General features: G+C 39.6%; 1 protein-coding gene across 2 annotated transcripts; it reads left to right on the top strand.

Moving 5' to 3' along the window:
- The first annotated feature begins 513 nt into the window (after positions 1-513).
- LOC146472878 (maltase-glucoamylase-like) lies at positions 514-20,028 on the top strand. 2 transcript variants are annotated; one of them, XM_085119119.1, is made up of 24 exons: positions 514-783; positions 2,347-2,538; positions 3,407-3,552; positions 3,853-4,024; positions 5,554-5,650; positions 6,467-6,579; positions 7,168-7,293; positions 7,989-8,120; positions 9,002-9,109; positions 9,539-9,601; positions 9,873-9,986; positions 10,826-10,910; positions 12,520-12,637; positions 13,351-13,484; positions 13,666-13,700; positions 14,086-14,202; positions 15,005-15,153; positions 16,163-16,247; positions 16,742-16,798; positions 17,032-17,156; positions 17,228-17,316; positions 17,588-17,637; positions 18,290-18,451; positions 18,648-20,028. In XM_085119119.1, exons 1-24 carry the CDS (start codon positions 613-615, stop codon positions 18,801-18,803), a joined length of 2,796 nt encoding a protein of 931 aa, XP_084975245.1. In that variant the 5' UTR covers positions 514-612; the 3' UTR covers positions 18,804-20,028. The 2 variants fall into 2 exon arrangements, with proteins under 2 accessions (XP_084975245.1, XP_084975246.1); XM_085119120.1 differs by lacking the exon at positions 3,407-3,552 and having other exon boundaries at positions 651-783.
- Positions 20,029-20,225: the final 197 nt, after the last annotated feature.

Below are 20,225 nucleotides of genomic sequence, written 5' to 3'. Positions count from 1 at the left end.
GAACGAGATTGTATTTATGAAGCAAGCGTTTCCGTTGGGTTTTGTGCGTTTTGCGCTGATTAAAGGCGCAGATATTGCGACGCTGTCGTCCCAATGATCCGCGCGGTCCAAAAGCGAAAAACGCACGAAACCGACCACAAAATCGCAACGGAAACACTTGGTACGCAGGCAAAAATGGGTGCCATGCAAGAGACTATGAGGTAAGAGAGCGAATCCCCCATGCATGCCCCTCTTCCTATGAAAATTTTTTTCAATCTATTTTTGTTTGCGTTGCTATTTCAATGTCGACATCTTATTGGTCAGTTAGAGTGACGTCATTTAATTTTAAACTCAATGGCGGATTATAATTTCCCAAAATAGCATGGCGCGAACTAAAAAAAGATTGAAAATAATTATCATGGGGCACAGGGATTCGCTCTCTTACCTCATAGTCTCTTGGTGCCATGCCATGAAAGGTACACACGCATAAATTATTACTTATGATGCAATGATGGAGTTAATTATCCAAACTGAAAAATAAAACCATCTCGGAGTCACGCCCCTGTCGTGGTCACGTTAGTGGAGTTCTGCAGTCCAGGGAACAACAAATTCTCCAGTTACACTCTAGCTACTATGGCGACTCTCTTGAGGCAAACGTTGCTTCTTGTTTTATTCGTTTCATTGCTGTCTTCAGCATTCGCTGAACATGTTGCTGATAAGGACAAAATCGACTGTTATCCTGAAAAGGGAAACCAAACTCTTTGCGAGTCTCGCGGATGTACATGGGAGGAAACGAGTGCAGAGGTACTAAATTTAATTTTATATTTACATTACGAAGAGTCCGGACTGCCTCACGTGTGACATTTCGGAGGGTAGACTTACATTAATTCGTCAAACTACACTAAAGCAAAAGATTTAAGATTTTTTAATGACTGTCGTATCCTTGAGCTCGTTTTTCGATTGTGAATTTCGCGTTTTCGTCTGGATCATGGTTGAGTGCACCTCCGAAGGTTTGACGAAGTTTATTGTTTAACTCTACAGTTGTTCAGGCTTGCAAACTACGTGTTCCGCTGTCAGAATGCCATACTGAGAAAAATTGCATTCGGTGTAACTTCTTACCCATCTGACAAGAAATTAAAACCTAAGGAAGACTGCTTGTGAGCTTGATAATTGTGAAAGATTTTAAAGATATTTTATGTACGTGGCACCTTCGGGTCATTGTCGGGTCGCCGACTCCAAAGGTGCATTTCGTGACAATCACGAGCGAACAAGCTTATGTCATGTGGTTCATATTACTTAACATCCCAAATCAACTTAGCTTGATCTTTTCAGTTATAGATTATTCTTTCATTCACCAGCTTTCATGACTTTGAAAGCTCAAAGAATATAAACATTGTTGAAATGAAAAGACAACAACCCTGGCTTTCAGTTTTGCGACAAGTGTGTCAAACGTGTCAGGAAAAAAAATGTACAGTAAGGAAGGATCAGTTCAAGGGAAGTCTGAAAAAGAATAATTGAGCGGATTCGCATTAACTGGAGAGTTTTTCGCTCTATATTTGACGATATATCTCGTGCTGTTTTTCGTGCCCATTATAAATCTTTTGTTTCATTTCCAGACTTACATCAACACTTGACAACAAAGTGACAGGTTGAAGTGAATTGTAGATATAGAATCAACAGAAATTGAAAAGAGATTGACGGCAATTTTTTTAGTTGTGTCAATTCCATTATCGATCGAATGCTTCAAAGATGCTACACGCCATCTTATTTTCCTTTAAACCTCCATTGTGTTCGCAGCAGTATTTGAGGTATTCGTGAAACAAATTTGTTAGTGGCTACTGAGGAACATTTTCAGAAATGTACAGACAGTAACAAAAAGAACGGAAACAGGCTAGGAAGAAAGGAGAAGAAATACATGAATAAAAAAAAGACAGACAGACAGAAAGAGAGATAGAAAAAAAAGACAAGCAGACAGAAATAAGGCAGGCAGGCGGGACGTAATTATCCTTTTTTTAATTTTTATTTTGTTCTGTAAACAATGCATTTTGTTCACATAGTAACACTGCCTATAAATATGGTCATTGTGCGATAAATATTCGTCGTCCGTTGTCAATAGCGATCCTGCGATATACGTAATTTGTGTATCGGGAGAAAAATGGCAAAATAAAGATTGTCCTTAGCTTTTCTACAATAAATTCGTGCTTTGTTATCAATGTGTTGAATAATAAAACAATTATCCTGCTCAATCTTGCGGGATATCCCTGGTTTTAGCCAACTCGGCCTACGGCCTCGTTAGCTAACGTGATATTCCGCGCGATTTGTTAATTATTGGTGTCACAGAAATTCTTTTGCTATTTTTGTTTATAGGGCGTCCCATCGTGCTTCTTTCCAAAATCATACAGCGGTGGATACAAGATGGAAGGCGACGTGAGAGTTTCAAAGCTAGGTGTCCAAGCCACACTGAAACGACGCTCATCTGCAACAACCATATATGGACAGGATATTGATGAACTCACGCTTGACGTTGAGTTTCAGACAGATGACCGCGTCAGATTTAAGGTAGAATGTGAAAGCAAAATACTAATTAAAACTTTTGAATGCAGAGGACCACACGACGCACAAATAAACTGTTCTGAATACGTTTCGTTGCCGGATCTCTTGTAGTAGAAATGCACGTGCCAGACTTCACTTTACGTGTTTTAAAGTTTTGAAATACTTTGCTTGTAGAAGCGTGCTTGATAACCTAATTTATCATCCCATTGGAGAAAGCTACTTCCTCTTTAGATCAAAACAGAAAATGCTGAAGTCCAGAGTAAAGCCTTCATCTCTAACAACCCAACTATCCACCCTCCAGCGCCCCTCTCTCATAAATGACAGAAACACAAATTGTAATTAAAAATTTCTTTAAGTCTCAAACATACAAATGATTACGCCATCAAACATGGTTTTCTTTTGTTAAAATTAAACTTGCGCTTTAGTGGTGAGAAGGTTAGTGAAGATAGTTGCTTTTGTGTAACAAAATGTTGAAAAAATAGCGCTTTGCTCAAAATTGATAAGACCTCTCATTAGTATTAAGCGCCCTTTCTAATAAGTCCTTCTGTCTTGAGACCTGAGATTAAAAAAGCTCCCCCTCCTAACCTCCCCCCCCCCCCTAAACACAAACACACGGTAAGATGGGGTGGAGACACTTTTTAGATTTTAGAGTAAAACAGTCCCAGCCGTTTATAAGCTCTGTTCTTCGTCGGCAATGGAAAGGAATACGATAAGTATGCGCGCAAAGGCAAAACATATGCGGGGAACAAATCCTTTGTAGTAGATGATTTGGTGGCTTTCATGAACTCCGCATCCTCAAGTTGTGGCTTCACATGGTTGTATATGATAATGTAAAGAGAAATTTACCTTTTGGTCATCCATATTTTTTCGGCAGCTTTATGACGCAAAGAATAAAAGATACGAAGTCCCAGTCGAGATGCCAACAGCGACCACAAAGGCTTCCAACCCCAAGTACACAGTTGAGACCAAATCCAATCCTTTCTCTCTGCAAATTAAACGAAAAGAAACCGGCGCTGTACTGTAAGTAGATACTGTTCACGTGGATCAAGTATGGAGCCTTGACTCTCAGCAGGCCATTGCGTTACGTGGAAATCCCCAGAGCGTTTTTCACTTATCTACTCCCAATATTAATTTTAGCGGTTTACCGTCTCTAAATTGTTTACCGTTCCGGGTGTGTTAAAACCAATTTGTGGTTGTTTCCCCGCTGGACTTTCAAAGGTAAAAATACCCCACCCCCTACCCCCCTCGCGACAGTAACCCGCGTGCAGGTCCGTAGTTCACAGCTCGCAAAAGCATCTGATAATATATATTTATTCTCAGGTGGGACTCTTCTATTGGTGTGTTCATTTTTGAGGACCAGTTTATCCAAATCTCGACCCAGCCTCCCTCTTCATTTGTGTACGGTTTTGGTGAACAGGAACATAAATCGTTCAAACACAACTTATCAGCCTGGGAGGTGCTGCCTATCTTTTCAAGAGATCAGTTTCCTTTCGTAAGTAGCGTAACATTTCAGCAACTGCATGGAGACGTAGTCTAGAAAGAGACGTACAATGAATGTTGTGCCGCTAGCACTAATGACATAAATGATGGATCAGAGAATTAACGCTGCAGTGTATGTTGTAGTGCTAAGTGAAGCCAAAAGTTTCCTACTGCACGTTAGCCCTAATAAGGAAATGGGATACTGTATACGACGCAAAGGTAAAGATCTTTGCATTCGTCTGGCTTGGTAGCTTTGTCGGTGGAGCAACGGATGATCAAATCCAGAGGTCCTGGGTTCGATTTCCGTCGTGGTTAATAATCTTTTTCTTTCCTCGTGCGATGTCCCATTTCCTTACTAGGGCTAATGCTCAGTAGTGAAATTCATAGGTTCACTTAGCACTACAACATACACTGCGGAGTTATTCTGTGATCTATTTTTCGAAAGAGACGTAGTTCAAGGAAAGACAAGACAAGATGATTTATTTAACTCAGCTCAGTTTTACATGACATAGGTTGAATTTCACAAAGGCAACTAAAACAGAGTTCAACTGAGGAAAGTAAAATTATAACAACAAAATAGAGAGCGAGTTGGGATCATCCAAATAGCAGTAATCAAGCTGAATCATCTGTGTTTAGTAATAAATGCCTCTTATACTGAACTGTAGCTTTTTGTCACCACTCCTCCTTTATGTGATTGCATTTAATCGTCAAATATTTAATACTACCCTGCGAGTAGATTCCTCGTGTTTCATTCCACCGGTGTAGGAAGGATGGAATATATAGGATACGTTTCAGCACACCGTGGGGTCACGGCATAACGGCGACGAGAAAGTGAAACAGCAAAGCAATGGCTCTGCAAGTGCATTGACAATTTTGGTGCATTCTTTGAGAAATCAACAAACTCGAACGTTTTAGTCTCTGTCTAAAGCTTGAACACCAATGCCACTAGATATTTTTTCTGGATAATTTGGCCACATTGTGCAAGTCGTGTGAGTTGAAATAATCACGGTAGATAGATACTTTATTTGCATCACTAAGTAGATCAGATAATGTATTTCTAAGTGACTTTTATTCAGCGTTGTCGTCGTGGCTACGTAAAGTTCCTATTTTGCAAGCGGACGACAACACGTGGGACTAAATTTGTTCTGCCATTTTCATTACACAGCCATTTTATCGTTCAGATCACTTAGACTAAGCACAAATTCATAACATTAGATAATGGCCATGCGCACTTTGCGTTTGAAAAACTGGTACAGAACATGTGGTTACAAGGCTGGCGTAACCTGGTCTAATGTCTCTTTTCTGTGTGTTTATTTCTGGGCGAGGCTCAGTTTTGGTTTGCTCACCATAGCAATGGTAGTGAGTTTGATAGTTACCTTTCTTGTGGTTTCTGGAAACAGTCTCTGTATCCGGGACATGAAATTCGCAGCAACTGCCTGATATCTTTTTCTTTGAGCGGTTTACGTATATTTTGTTATTTTTTAACGGGCTCAAAGTTTTACATCAAATACTTAATAATTACTGTTTGATGAATGTTTACAGAGTGGAGGAAATTTGTACGGGCATCATCCTTTCTATACTTGTATGGAAAACGATGGAAAAGCACATGGAGTTTTTCTTATGAATAGTAATGCGATGGGTAAGTGCAAGAACGCCTCCTTGTGAATTCCCAGCTGAACCCTGTCGAGAGTTTCTCAAAACCTCCGACATATCCGAGGGCCAAGATTCATTTCGCGAATATTTTTTTTTATCGATTTCAACCATTTTTAGCACAAGATGACCCAATGTCTCATTCATTATAATGACAATTGGCACTTTGCTTTCAAAATAATATACATCAGTAAAAATTGAATTATCACGAGCACTTTGCGCACAAGGTTTTCTTTTACGTGCTACGGAAATAAATATTTTTCCGGAGCTTTGAGATACGAGGTTTTGTTTGGGTAATTGCGCAAAACGGTTGCAAGTCGTCCATATTATTCGCTTCTAGTGTCATCAATGCTTTGCGGTAAATTTCTACACAAACGTTGGTGTGGGTAACCCACGACGAAGGTGGGCTTCAATACAGAAATAAATCGTCTTTGAGAAATAAAACTAAGGTTTTGACTTGAGGGATCAGCAGGGTCCACCGTAGAAGGGCTAATGTTATATTCCTGGCCCCAGTTGTTCAAAGGGCGGATAATTTTATCCACTGGATAGTTCGCTATCCGGCAGATAAAATATGTGCAAGATTTTCCCGATAGTCCTATAATTTGTGAATAGAGTAGAAGCATATGTCAAATTTAAGAATGGGATTGTGTGGGAAAACTTGGCAAAAGCATTGGTTGGAGTACATTTGCTCCGCTGGATAGCGACTTATCCAGTGGATATAAAGTTATCCGCTCTACGAACAACTGGGGCCTGATGTATAGTGGTAAAATGTTTCATACCGTCTTGTTATTGCCTTTCCTTACAGATATCGCCCTGCAGCCCAAGCCAGCTATAACGTATCGCACAATTGGAGGGATTCTTGATTTCTACCTATTCCTCGGCCCCTCCCCTGAAGAAGTTGTGATGCAATATACTGAGGTATCCAGAGCCTGGATCGTTTATTTTTATATCCGTTTTACACTTTCACAATTTAAGAGTGGTTTGTTACCATAAAGGCGTTTTGATTTCCGAAAGGAATTATAAGCGCGTCTTAGTTTTTGATTTGTCAGTTTTGTTTTTTCATGTTTTTTGCTGTGCTGATAAGCAGCTCAAAACAAAATCTCGTTCAACGGACCGTTGAACGACGTGATCTCGTCAACACAACAAGGCAAATCAGTGCACGCAGTTTTTATTTTTCCCCCGAATCAAAATAACCCCCTCTCCCCAAATCAATCGTTTCCTGGCCCAAGCTTGCTACGTCCGCTGCTGTTTTGTGCGCTTTTCGCTTTTAGACCGCGCAGATAATTTCCGTACGGTCAAACAGCGAAAAGCACCCAAAACGCTGCAGAAATACTTGCTAGGAAAGCTAGGATTTCCTTTGTTTACTTCAAGTTCAGATTAGCTGACAGCCTAACATCTATTTGTCATATGGCAGATGTAAGAACTTGAGATTTGTGGCAGTGACTTGGAAACGAAACCAATCAAACGATCAATTCGAAGACATACTTCCTTCTTGTCCTTTTTCAGGCTATCGGCCGTACATTTTTGCCGCCATATTGGTCATTAGGATTCCAGCTATCTCGCTGGGGATATAACAAGATTGAGACAGTGAAGAGCCTGGTGGATAACATGCGCAAACACAATCTGCCCCAGGTTGGTTGTTGTAATTTTTATTACCATCTTACTAAAGAGGTATTTGAATTCTTTGTACTATCCACGAGAATTTTAGCATTCTTAAAGGAAGAACAATTTTGTAGACGCGGCAAATTAACCTGCCCCACAAACACTATAAAAAGACACCATGTACATGACTGGAAAGCTTTTTCCCGTCTAATGTGTAGCCTTCCTCTCCAGTATTAAATTCCAGTGTATGTAACTGATCTAGCAGTGTCATCATGCCAATACTATCTTGGGCATTACTTTCCTTTCCAAAAGGGTGCGAAATAATATGTGTGTCCTTTTAAAAATTTTAAATGTAGAACAACACGAATTTCAAGATTACTAATACTAGAACAGGACCCACCAAATCACAAAATAGATGGTGGTTTCTGCCTGCACCCCCTTCCACAACCTCAAAAGATAGTGTCTTTATTCCATAGCCGCCTGTCTATCAAACAGTAAAAAGTGATCGTGAGATTTAAACTTCATTGTTTATCTTACGATGCTGACTCTTGCTAGCTGAATATTTCTGAATAATATTTTGTCGGTAATGTTCATTAGATAGGTGGTGTCTTCGATAACCCCCTATCCCAGAAAATGTGGTCCTCTTCGAACAAACTTATTATGACTAGTTCCCTAAGACAATGATGAAGTTTACCTGTTCATTAAATTTTCTTCTTATCTTATAGGATGTACAGTTTGGCGACATTGACTACATGATACGACAGAAAGACTTCACATATGATCCTGTTAACTTCAAGGGTTTACCTGAATTTGTTCGCTCAATCAAGAAGGATGGATTACGTTATGTTATCATACTGGTTTGTGTTCTTACTGGTGTCTAAATTTTATTCTTGCATCCACGAAACGAGTTTGCGATGAGAGAATGCCACCACGGAATATACGTTCTCCACAAACCAGCCCTCGTTATTACTTAAAATTACTTAAAATCTAAACTGAGTGGACTTCTTTCCCCACAGGCAAAATTAACCTAAAATTTGCTTTTTGGTGCCGAGTATTAAACAAGCAAGTAATTGAGCGACGCTGTTGGCATTTCGCGACAAAGCGACCAAACAAGACTGAGTATATAATCCAAACTGATCTCTAGGCCCCGTTCAGACTGGGTGTCCGCGGGTCCGGTTATAAGGCGCAAATAAGGACGATTGGGGAAACGGTTGCTCCTTATTAGGTACCAAGCAGTTTGAACAACTTCCTTCTCACTCAGACCCGGGCACACGGCCCTGACATGAGTACCTAGTCTTGACTGAACAGGGCCTAAAACTGGTTTCGTTTATAAAGTTTGCAGTTAGGTTCCAGCTGGTCTCTCAATCAAATGACAAAAAGTGTTAATGGGAATTTCAGTGCATTCGACAGAGTGGCTCTTCTTTCCTCTGCTTCCAGGTCGAATTGGAATTTGGAAATGTTGGTTTTTGTGGAGGGAGGAAAACCGGAGTACCCGGAGAAAAGCCCTTGGAGCAGGGACGAGAACCACCAACAAACTCAACCCACATATGACGCCGAGTCCGGAAATCGAACCCGGACCACATTGGTGGGAGGCAAGTGCTCTCACCACTGCGCCATCCCTGCTCCCCTCTGCTGTTCTGTTGTACTCAGCCACAAAGAAAGCTAATGTCATCTTGTATAGAGATATCTATTATGATTTATCGAATTGACATGCCTTTATTTATTTTCTTTAACTTAGGACCCCGCCATTGGAGTAAACGATTCGAATTATCGTCCCCATGACTGGGGAAATACCTTAAATGTGTTCATTAAAGATGGTGACACTGGAGAGAATCTTTTTGGAAAGGTAACGTTTCCTGAAGTATTGTCAAAAACAAATGAATGTTGTGCCCTGTTGTTGTAACATTCATTTGTACCCTTTGCATTCACATTGCCGCAATTACCACCATAACTGATCCGCGACTTACTCCCTCTGGCCTCGTTGTTCGGTCGGTAGAACAACGGACGATCAAAGCCGGAGGTCGTGGTTTTGATTCCTGCAAAAGTCGGAGATTTTTTTCTTTGCCTCGTGCGATCTCCCATTTCCGTACTAAGGTAAACGCTCAGTGGGAAATTCATGAGTTAACTTTAGCACTTTAACTTGCACTTACACTTAATTCTCTGTTTGTCAAAAGTACTCGAGGGGAGAAGAGAAAACATCGCGTCCGTCCTCAAATCTAGCTTTCAGTGGCACTTTATTTTTAATTGCGTAACAGGTTTTTCTGGTTTGTTTAAGGTGTGGCCAACATACGAAAACGTGACAGTGAACAACAGCTTGCCGTGGGACGAACAAACAAAGGTCTGTAACTTTGGCGTCTTTTTTGTTGAAGAAATAACTGTTGATCTCCTTGTAACTGGACGCTAAGTTTCTATTTCATGACACCAAAAGCGGAAGTGACTTTCCAACTGCGCAAAAACAACTTGGAATCAGTGATATTGAACGCGCTGTTACGTTTGTCGCAGCTTTATAGATCGATGAATTAATAACCGCTAGGCTTCTCAGTCTATTTTCCAGTGGCTTGGCAGAGTTTTTTATCGTTAATTTATGTGGTTCTCCTGTTTGATTTCAGCTGTACCGTCAATACGCCACTTTTCCAGATTTTTTCCATCCAAACATCAAGAAATACTGGGGTGAACTTATCAAGGACTTTCACAAAATCATTGAATTTGACGGATTGTGGATCGTAAGTACAATTAAGAGCTGCTATACTTCCTTTACTATAAACCTCTCAAACGTTTATTTAGGCTGCTAACGTTCAAGATTCTTTAAATCTATCACAATTAAATAAGTGTCTGAACATAGGTTGTTCAGATCTAGTGGCATGTTCGCGAAGCTGAAAAGCTAAAGAACGATCTGTTTCGCCAATATAATGTTGCCCAAACCCAGGACATGTTAATCTGTAAATGATTGACATTAGCTTTCTGCAAAAAAGGAACTGGCTTCTTGTTGGAACAATAATGAGAAAGCTTGGAAGTAGAATAATGTGTTACAAACTGAACATTATCATTAAACAACCTATTTCTTGATAGATTTGTTAATCAGGGTTTCACCTCTGCGACCAAGAACAACCTATGTTCAGACACTTATTTAATTAGTTAGTTTTTTCGGCTTGTATGATTCCACCAATTGTTCTATTGAAGTCAATTTTAATGACCATATTTACCAGGCAGTTGACAATAACTGTGAAATAATAGATCGTAATGACAATTGGTCACAGCTTGGTTTTCTAGAAGCTTCCTACATAAAGAACTTGAAGCTTACGATTAATGAAGGCCTTAGAGCCTCCTGAGAATTAGACTTTTCTAATAACTGTATTCATTGTGTACCATATGTTAATTATCTTAGGTATAAATACCGCTAGTGTAACATCCTTGTGAAACGACATGATTATGACCCTGGAATAGTGTTGAAAAATTGTGTCTTCTTCATTGAATCTTGCATAACTGCAAAACTTAATTCTGCGATGATTGCTATTCTCAGACTCGCCTTTTTCCTTTAATCTATGTCACCTTTAATTTACAGGACATGAATGAACCGGCAAACTTTGTGACGGGAAGTGTGAGTGGGTGCAGCAAAAACAAGTGGGACTACCCTCCGTACAAACCTCGTAAGCAATTTATTTCAATTTGTAACAAGCCGTAAAAGTTTCAATCTGTCCAAAACGCTGAAAATTTGAAGGCAGGGGTTGCATGGCCGATATCGGTGCCAAATATTCGATACCAATGTTTCCTTGAAAAATATCGATACTTGCGACAAATATCGGCTGTTTCGATCCCTTTCGATACTGCTCACATGACCCCACTATTTTTCGTCAAAATCCAATAGGCGAATCCTTGCTGACGTCATTGCTTACATTTTTCTTCATTAGCGTATGACTTAACTCATAGAAACCGTGGCCATATATATGAACTAAATGCAAAAGTTGTAAGAGCTGATTAAGTTGAGCAATTTGTGCAATTTTCAGCTCTTTGCAAGCAATATTGAAGGAAATATCGGCCATCAAAAACTGCGAAATTGCTGGGTGGCAAAAAAGTTAATGAGCCATACATTCTCTGTAAAATTTCGAGTTTTTAAAATAGAATCTCTCCGAAACTGAAACTGTTATGCCCTTTCAATATTCAGAGTTTTTAATTTTATTAGCGTCATCAGATAGTGATAAGCATATGTTAATGAGGCAAAAAGTGTAAACAAGGATTCGCCTATTGCCGGTTTTCACTGTCACGCCATTGCCGTGTGCGTGGAAAAAAAATGAAACCATTCCATGAATGAAGTCAAGAAATTGACATGTTATAGATGATAAGTAAATAAGAAACCTGTCCAAGTGTCAGGTCTGTGCGGTATTCCGTATTCGAGTTATTTGACAAAATGTTTCTCACAAATTTATAGAGCGTAGTATGGAGACGCCATGTTGGTGTCCCTCTGAGGGACAGAAACATGGCGGCCGGAAATAGGAAAAAACATCTGGCGTTCACTTTTGCCAGAAAAGAGGTTTGTTTTCCCTTGTGAATTTTCGAATGTTAGGATAAATATTTCTCCTCAAACTTAAATTGTTTAGAATGCCGAAAATCACCCGAAGAGGCATTTTTAAGAAATGGAACAGCTCTGTCACGGCCGTCCTCTTGATGTCACGCACGATAAAAACTCGGAAATTAAAACTGTTATATTTTCAAAAGGAAGTAAGACATCGAGCTAAGAAATTGTGAAAATACATATTTTTAGGTAATCTTTCCTTGAATGAAGGTAAAAATTTTGTAGGCCTCCCGGTTTTGAATTCTAGAATTTGGTGACGTCAAGTGAAAACCAAGAATATTTTACCGTTGTTGCACCGTGCTCGAAGGAAGTATCACAACAATTAAAGTCACTGGTGCTATTGTTTTGTTGTTTGTTTGATGTTTACCGTCCATAAAGAGTCTTTTTGAGCGTAGTTGACAACATCACAGAAAAGTATTGGATGATAACGCCACAGTATCGGTAACAATATCGAAAATTTTGGTCACAAATATCGAAAAAATTCCAAATATCGGTAACTACCATATTTGTATCGGATCGATTAAAAAAAGTGGTATCGACTCGTTTTCTTATTCACGTCAACGTTAACATGGTGATACACCTCCCATCGCGCGGCCGATAAATCAGTAGCACCCAACGAGGACGTGGACGAAGAGTAATTTTTTCAGCCTTTAAATCAACTAAACATTACATTCTTGTTCTTGCAGGGATCAACGGGAACGTCATGGCTGATAAGACGTTGTGTATGAACGCACAGCAGACCAATAATATACATTACAATGTACATAGTTTGTACGGCTGGAGCCAGACACTTGTAACATTTGAGTAAGTGCAGTAGGCGCTAAAGGTTTAGGTCACACTATTATATGGAGTGAGTCTGACTACACTCAGCATATGAACGCGCAAGTGCCTATGTTGATGAAAAGGACCCAGGTTACACTATAATAGACTCAGTTTCCTCTCTGCATTTAACTCGCAACAGAGTAGTCAAATGCAGCAAGCAATGTACACAGAGTGCTTTCCATTTGCCAGAACTGACAGCCAGATCGACGAGTCTGTAAATCAAATGCGTCATTTTGAAGGGATGGTGCTGCAAAATCTTGAAAAAATAATCGCTCCTAAAATAGTTATCGCTATTTTGAAGAAACTTGAACGACTAGCATAAAACTTATTCTTAAAATTGGTGCAATCGGTATACGAACTGACCGGTGTGGCCGCTCCAAATGGAACGCACCCACAGTCTCTACGGCAAGTCAAAATTGAGAGGCGATTGAGGTGGGAAAGAAATGTCTGGAGTTTGAAGTCAGACAGAAATCCTGGGCTTCTGCATGTAATAGGTTATCATGCTTTAGTCCCTTTTTCGCAGAGTCATACAGAGGTTGAATGTGGATGCTGGTTATGGCACGCTCTTTGTTCTCTTCTTTCTTTGTTTTTTACTGGTTATTTTCGGAAGTTTTGTATCACTAAAATTATTTCAAAGTGTCGGCGGTTAACCCCTCCCCAGTAGCTGATTTTTGTTACTTTTTAAACTGTTTTAGGGCAGCAAGGAATACCACAGGTAAACGAAGTCTCGTGATTACAAGATCAACTTTTGCTAGCAGCGGCAAATATGCCGGACACTGGCTGGGAGACAACAAAGCATCATGGGACCAACTTCATCCGTCAATCATTGGTAAATGCAAATTTTTATACCTTTTCCTTCTTAAAATCTTTTACTTACTGTTTCTTTTTAAAACCTGACAAAGGACGTGGTGTTGTGGTCCTGGATCTAGCAGATTACGATCAAGGCATCTTAAAAATCATGAATGATCCCACCAGATTCAAAGTTGTTTTAATATTTTTGTTTCTTTTAGGCATGCTTGAGTTCAACCTCTTTGGAATTCCTTACGTAAGTAATTTTTGTTTATTATTTGCTGATGTGATATTTTTTATGTAAACATTTGATTGAATAGAGAGGAACCGTCAAGGAATATAGTTCCTAGTGGACAGCAAATCGATTGACTCGTTTCGCTCTTTCGCGCTAAATCCGATGACGTTGTACAACAGGGTTACGTTAGCATTGATCGCTTTAAGTTTCTTATTACGTCTTTGGTCACCGGCGAAACAACACTCTCGATATGGAAAGGCTAAGTAAACTTAAGTGAATCTATGTCAAAACCAAATTTTTGTGGCCTGTCGAGGGTCGTATTCACCGGTTTTCGTTGAATTTCTTCTTCCCCTTCTCAAGTGTTTCGTCAAAGCCACTCATCCAAAGTTATCTTCATTTTTTTTAGAATGGAGCAGACGTTTGTGGTTTCTTTGATCATCCGACGAGTGAGATGTGTCTTCGGTGGACACAGCTTGGAGCGTTTTATCCTTTCTTCAGAAATCATAATGGATTTGGAAACAAGGTACAAAAGCTCTCTTTTCAGAGATTACATAAACTCGTATGGATCATGATGATGCATTTTGCGGTTGATTTGATAGAAAAAAAAAAAAGAAACTGTGCACATCTTGCGCTTCACTAAAACATTAAAACCTTCACGTACAGGGTTGGTGGTTGAAGGCCAAGTTGGTCCCTGCTTTATTATCGTTTTATTCCAGTCCTCAGACATGGAACTTTGCTTCACAGTCAGTCTCTCTCTACCCAGATTGATATAATTTATAAATGGGTACGGTCGAGGAGGTGCTGGGGGTAACCTTACGCTGGACTAGCATCCCCTCCAGGGGGAGTGATGATCACGCTACAGAAACCAGGCCATCTAAGGGTACTGGTCATAATAAGTGTGATCGAAGAGAACCCACCTTGCCTGGGGTTGGGGGGTTATCGAAGACACCACCGATCTCACGAACATTATCGACCAAAATTTTATTGGCTTTAAAATTTGAGTTGACACATAAATTTTCTGCTAGCGCAAGAGTCAGCATTGCTAGATAAACAATAAAAGTGAGATTTGAATCTTTTTATTATCATTTTTATTACTGGGTAGCCAGGTGGCAATGCAACAAAGACATCATCTTTTGAGGTTGAGGAAGGTGGGGTGGAGGGGTGGGGGGGGGGGGGGGGTGCAGGCAGAGAGAGCAACCTAGCCTCGAACCACCTATCCAACGATCTTTCGATCGAAAATCCGAATTGCAGACCACTACACCGCCATTACAACAAAGCATAGCCCATAAAAAAAAAACTCTCTCTCTGTTCATTTGATTTGTCAGGCTCAAGATCCTACGGCTTTTGGTAATGAATTTGCAAACAATGCCCGTAAAGTGTTGCAGACACGTTACAGATTATTGCCGTACCTGTACACACTGTTCTACAAAGCAAAGCTGGACGGCTCCACAGTGGTCAGGCCTCTGATGCACGAGTAAGTGGCCACGTGACCAGACCGGTCACACTAAAAAATTCATAAAATCGAAGACACTCGACTCAAAATAAACCGAAGACACACGATTTCTAAGGCCTGGGTCAAACGTCGAACTTTAAATGAGACGAACTAAATTGCAATTTGGGTCGACCCAAATGGGTAAAGTTCGACCGTTTGAGTGAAACGTCCAATATACTTGTTCGTCGAACCAAATTCAGAGCAGCAAAAACGAATTCTGTTTTCCAGCGTGTTTGTAACTTACTACAATTTTTTTCCATTATGTTCTCGTGCTCGTCTTGTCCCGCCTCGACTAGCTTTGTGGCTATTTGCGGGACAAGCCCCTTACGTTATCCGAATTTATAAAACAAATTGTTGTTGTTGTTGTTGTTGTTGTTGAATATTTTGGTCAGCGGGATTTATTTTGCCTGAAAATCCATGACCTCTGCGACACTGGTGCAGTGCTCAACCAGCTGAGCTGATAATATTATGAATTCGTAATATACCCGTCAAGTTGAAGAGAAGAAGAAATGTTTGTAGTGAAAGTTTGACTTTAGGGTGTGGAAGAGCCTGCTGGAATCTCACTTATTACTTAAATATTCACTTATTACTTAAACATTCGGCCATTTGTCAACTCGCAGTTAATTTTATTCTCAGTTACCAGCTAACCCTTTAAGCCCCAAAATGGCCATGCATTTTTTTCCTTGGTTTTCTCCATAAACATCAAAACATTTTTTATTTAGTGATCATTTTCTTTATTCTCGTGACCTTAATATTTGGTCAAGGAGTGATAGTGTATGGGGAATTTAAATTCTGGTCAAAATTGGAGCTTATAGAGTTAACCTCGATCCACGTCCTCATGCCTTTGTTTTATTTATTTATTTATTTATTTATTTTTCATCCCCTCAGATGATTATACCTCAACTACTGTGATATGCGATTTGTCTTGTACAGTCAAACTAAAATGCTGTGTAAATGTCAGGCTTTAGCAAAACAATATTTTTATTGACAGGTTCCCAGATGACAAAGTCACGTGGGATGTTGATCGGCAGTTCCTCTGGGGTCGAAGTTTGCTTATTTCACCGGTTTTAGATCAGGTAACAAAGGAAAGACATACCATTCCTTTTTTAATTGAATATCTTTAAGTCAATTGGAGGGCTGAGAGCACTGGCTGATTTTTTGTTTTGTTCAAGAGTGCGTGAGCTTTTGCCGGTGACTTTTAATTTATGCCCTATTTACGTGGTCGGGGTGGTTACCAAGTAAAGAAGGTAAAGAAGAAGTATTGTCGGTCTTTGGCAGCTGAATGCCCGGCCACCGCCATCTTTTTTTTTTGTCCTATGACCTTCTGAGCGAAGGTAGTTTACATGGTGCTAGGATCGTCCTCCCTCCATGTAAACAAGAACGTTGTTCTGTGTTTCTTTCGCCCCAAGGCATCTGTTGTTTCGATTCTTTGTTTGCTTTTCTTTCGCTGACTCGTCTTTCTCGAAAACTAAGCTTATATCAGCACAAAACACAGAACGATGATCTCTGACTAAATTGAAGGCGGATAAGCAACTTAGAAATAATTTCATCCTTTTCGTAATCTTTGTAGGGTAATACGAGTGTTGAGGCGTACTTTCCAGATGCTCGCTGGTATGACTATTACACGGTAAGCAGTTAATCATTGATTACTGTCGAGTGATAAAATGAAAAACCACTTGGGTTTCTCTTTAAACATAATCGTCATCATCATCATCATCATCATCATCATCATCATTGATCATCGTCATCATTATGATTACCATTATCATTATTATTATCTCTAAATAATACCTTTTATAAATATATCCTACCAGGTTCTGAGATACAATATATAGAATACTAACGTTAGTCTGCTTGCAGGGTAAGGAGATAAACACTCGTAAGAGTCACGTGACATTAGACGCACCACTCGATCACATTCCTCTCCATGTTCAAGGCGGCCACGTTATTCCCATTCAGGAGCCCGCCAACAACACAGCTTTCAGGTAATTTTTACAGCTAGAACCACTTTTATGACCAAAAGAAATGTACTGAGACTTTACCCTTTCTTTTGTAGCCGTAAGAAGCCAATGGGTCTGATCGTGGCGCTCGGAAAAGGTGGAAAAGCTGAAGGAGAACTTTTCTGGGATGACGGAGAATCCATCGGTAAGATACTTTCTCGTAGTTCTTGTTTATCCATTATCCTAATGTTGGCGCACACAATAATTTGTTTTAGGGTTAGAGTTAGGTTTCATTCAAGACTAAAAAATCACAAGCGAAAGCTTTTCAAATAGGGAAGGTGCCTAACGACAGGAACTAAACTGACTGTTCCCTCTAGACCATACCTTAAGTGTATAATATTACAAGTCCACGATGATTTTAATTAGGTGTGAGGCTTTGTACTTCTGTTAACGGTGATGTTATTTCCTTCCTTTAGGCACTGTGGAAAACGATGAATACCTGCTTATAAAGTTTTCCTCTGATGGGGTGCGCAAGATTTCCTTAATATTGGCGTCACAGTGATGGCCTTTTTAACTTTTTGAGAATGTAACGGTGGATGATTGTTAGATTGACAATGATATTGTCAGATTTTTTGCCTTTGTTTTAGTTTGTTTTCTATTACTCTAGAAGACTACTCAGCACGCCACTTCCCTCCCTTCCCCTCCCTCTCCTCTCCTCCACTCTATTCTGCTCTAATCGATTCAAATTCACATTGCCTTACCTTATTTAAATATCAGTCGAGTTGATAGCCTGCGAACGCAGACTGTATTTCCGGCTGTCGCTTCTTACGTCTGCGTTCGCAGGTTATCGAACTGAACGATTATTAAATTCAATATTTTATATTGAATACAGTCATATTCAGTTTAAGCACTTTTTGGTCTGTCTCAGGACATGCCTGATATGCTCATGCCATTTTCAATTTACTATACCCTTACCTTTAAGCATGTTTATAATTTGTTCTCTATGTAGCGCGTAGACATTACAACTGAAAAAATTGCAAAGCAACTTTATAACTTTGCCTTTTTATTGAACATTCTTCAGCATTTACTCGAAACAGATTATTTTAAAACCCTCACGACCTTGATGATGACATATTGATTCTGAAATGGTTTAAAGCATTTGTTCTTTCCTCTTTTAGACCGGGTTAAAATTCTCTCTCGAGAAGAATGGTTACTCTGCCTCGGATCTTCCTAAGTGGGGCTTTGTCACAGTTTTTGGACTACAGGTAGAGGGTATCGCGTCCCTGGATATCGATGGAGAAGATATGAAATGTAATGCCATCTTTGACAAAGACAATAAGGTGATGAAAACATTACGGAGAAATAATACAGTAGTGTTATTATTGGTAACAGTTTCCTCCAATAAAATTTTATGGATCTTGTGGTCATGCTCTAATGTAAGTTTTGTTGTTGTTGTTAGTTTAAGTAACTGAAAAGCTTTCAACTGAAACCGCAGTGTAATCTATTAGAATGACTCCATTCTGCTTTTATTTGCAGGTCTTGAAAATCACTGATCTGTCGCTTAAAATCAAAGAAGCCCACGAGTTTAAATGGACCGAGACCCATCCTAAGGGGACTGGAAACAAAATGCATCTCTCTGCCATCATTGGCTGGATTCTGCCGCTGATCATCAGTTTCGTATTCACCAAGTAGTGATTTATATCAAATCTTAAAGTCTTGCCATCAGTTTGTCTAGTCTAGAGCTGTGTTTGCTTGAGGTGATACTTTTAGAAGGCCCTGTATGCTCTGAGAGTAAGAACGTGGCTCAGCAGTATAGAAATATTCTATTTACTGTTGTTTTGTTTGAAACGTATTCGTACAAAGTAACGTGAAACGTGTATGATGGAACAAAATACAGCCTTGTTAATTTGTTACGTTAGAAACAACCAAGACTGAACTGACAGGAAAACCTTTGACAGGAAGCCATTTTCATCAGTGATCGCATCATTTGACTTCACTCACTATCTGTTAGGCAAATTTAAAGTTTGCAATATCAGTGGGGAGCAGATAACAGTAGCTCTAATTGGCATCAGAAAGCAAATGTCTTAAAGGGGAAGTATCACGAGAATTTGATGTCATTTGAAAACCCAAAAACGTTTGTCTGTCAACAGAAACAAGAAAATAATTGTCTAGTTTTGTTATAAATTATCACCCCAGTGAAACAAAACTGTCGATTAGTGCTTCTAATCAGAGACAGAGTAGGTCGGAATGGATTGAAACTTGAAAAATGTTAGGCTAATTCTTTTCAAGTTCTCGCAGTTTGTTTCCAAAATGAGCTAGAAAAGGTCAAGAGATGTTCCTTTCAAGAATTGAGTTGATTCCTTTCCTTTCGCTGTTCTAGAATTATTTTGTAGCTAAGTTGAGGTCTTATTTCACCGTTTTAAAGAAGAGGTCAAAAGCACCATGATACTTCCCTTTTAAGGATCCGGTAGTTTTAGTCAAATGACAGCTAACGAAAATGCCCTGTTGAACTCAATCAGTACAGTCTAAGCGTATAAACTTTGCTTTCGAGCGGTTTTCAATTGAGTGTTGAAAGTAGTGTCTCAATTGCTTTGGTTTTGATTGACGCGTTCCGTCGATTGATCGAAAAAACTCGCGCCACTTTCCTGATCAGTTAGAAGTAAAATCAGTGGTCATTTGCTTGTGCTTGATTCGAGTTCTGATTGGTTCATTGCCGGCGTTGATTGCGTGTATTGCGATTGATTAGAATCAGTGGTTACTTTGGTTGGTTAGTTAAGAACCATTCTGACTTGTGCCTAAAAGTAAACTCGGCAACAGTTTGATTTAATTAATTAAGATGCCTTGTATGTCTAATTTGTATAAGCACTATGATATTTTACGTAGGGCAATAAACTTTTATTTCCTCGCCTTAATAAAATGTTTCTATTTTTGTACTTTTGGGTGCAAGGATCCCAACGTCTCGCAATTGTTAAAATCTGCCCTCCCCCTCCCCCCCCCCCCCGTTAGCTTTACCGAGTTAAATCCGTTTTACATCGACTGGTCAAGATTGAAGTGGACTGATAACTCGTCAGAGACGGGTAACTTGTCCTCGAAATCTGCAAAATTACTGAAATT

This window comes from Pavona decussata, unplaced genomic scaffold, assembly GCF_977016875.1.
Source record: "Pavona decussata unplaced genomic scaffold, jaPavDecu1.1 SCAFFOLD_96, whole genome shotgun sequence".
NCBI lineage: Eukaryota > Metazoa > Cnidaria > Anthozoa > Scleractinia > Agariciidae > Pavona > Pavona decussata.
This window is presented reverse-complemented; position numbering and strand designations above follow the sequence as displayed.

Excerpts from the sequence above, each read along its gene's own strand:
- LOC146472878 (XM_085119119.1), top strand. The coding sequence starts at position 613 with ATGGCGACTCTCTTGAGGCAAACGTTGCTTCTTGTTTTATTCGTTTCA. Across the intron at positions 3,553-3,852 it reads AAAGAAACCGGCGCTGTACT|GTGGGACTCTTCTATTGGTG; the intron begins GTAAGTAGATAC and ends ATTTATTCTCAG. Across the intron at positions 10,911-12,519 it reads CTACCCTCCGTACAAACCTC|GGATCAACGGGAACGTCATG; the intron begins GTAAGCAATTTA and ends TTGTTCTTGCAG.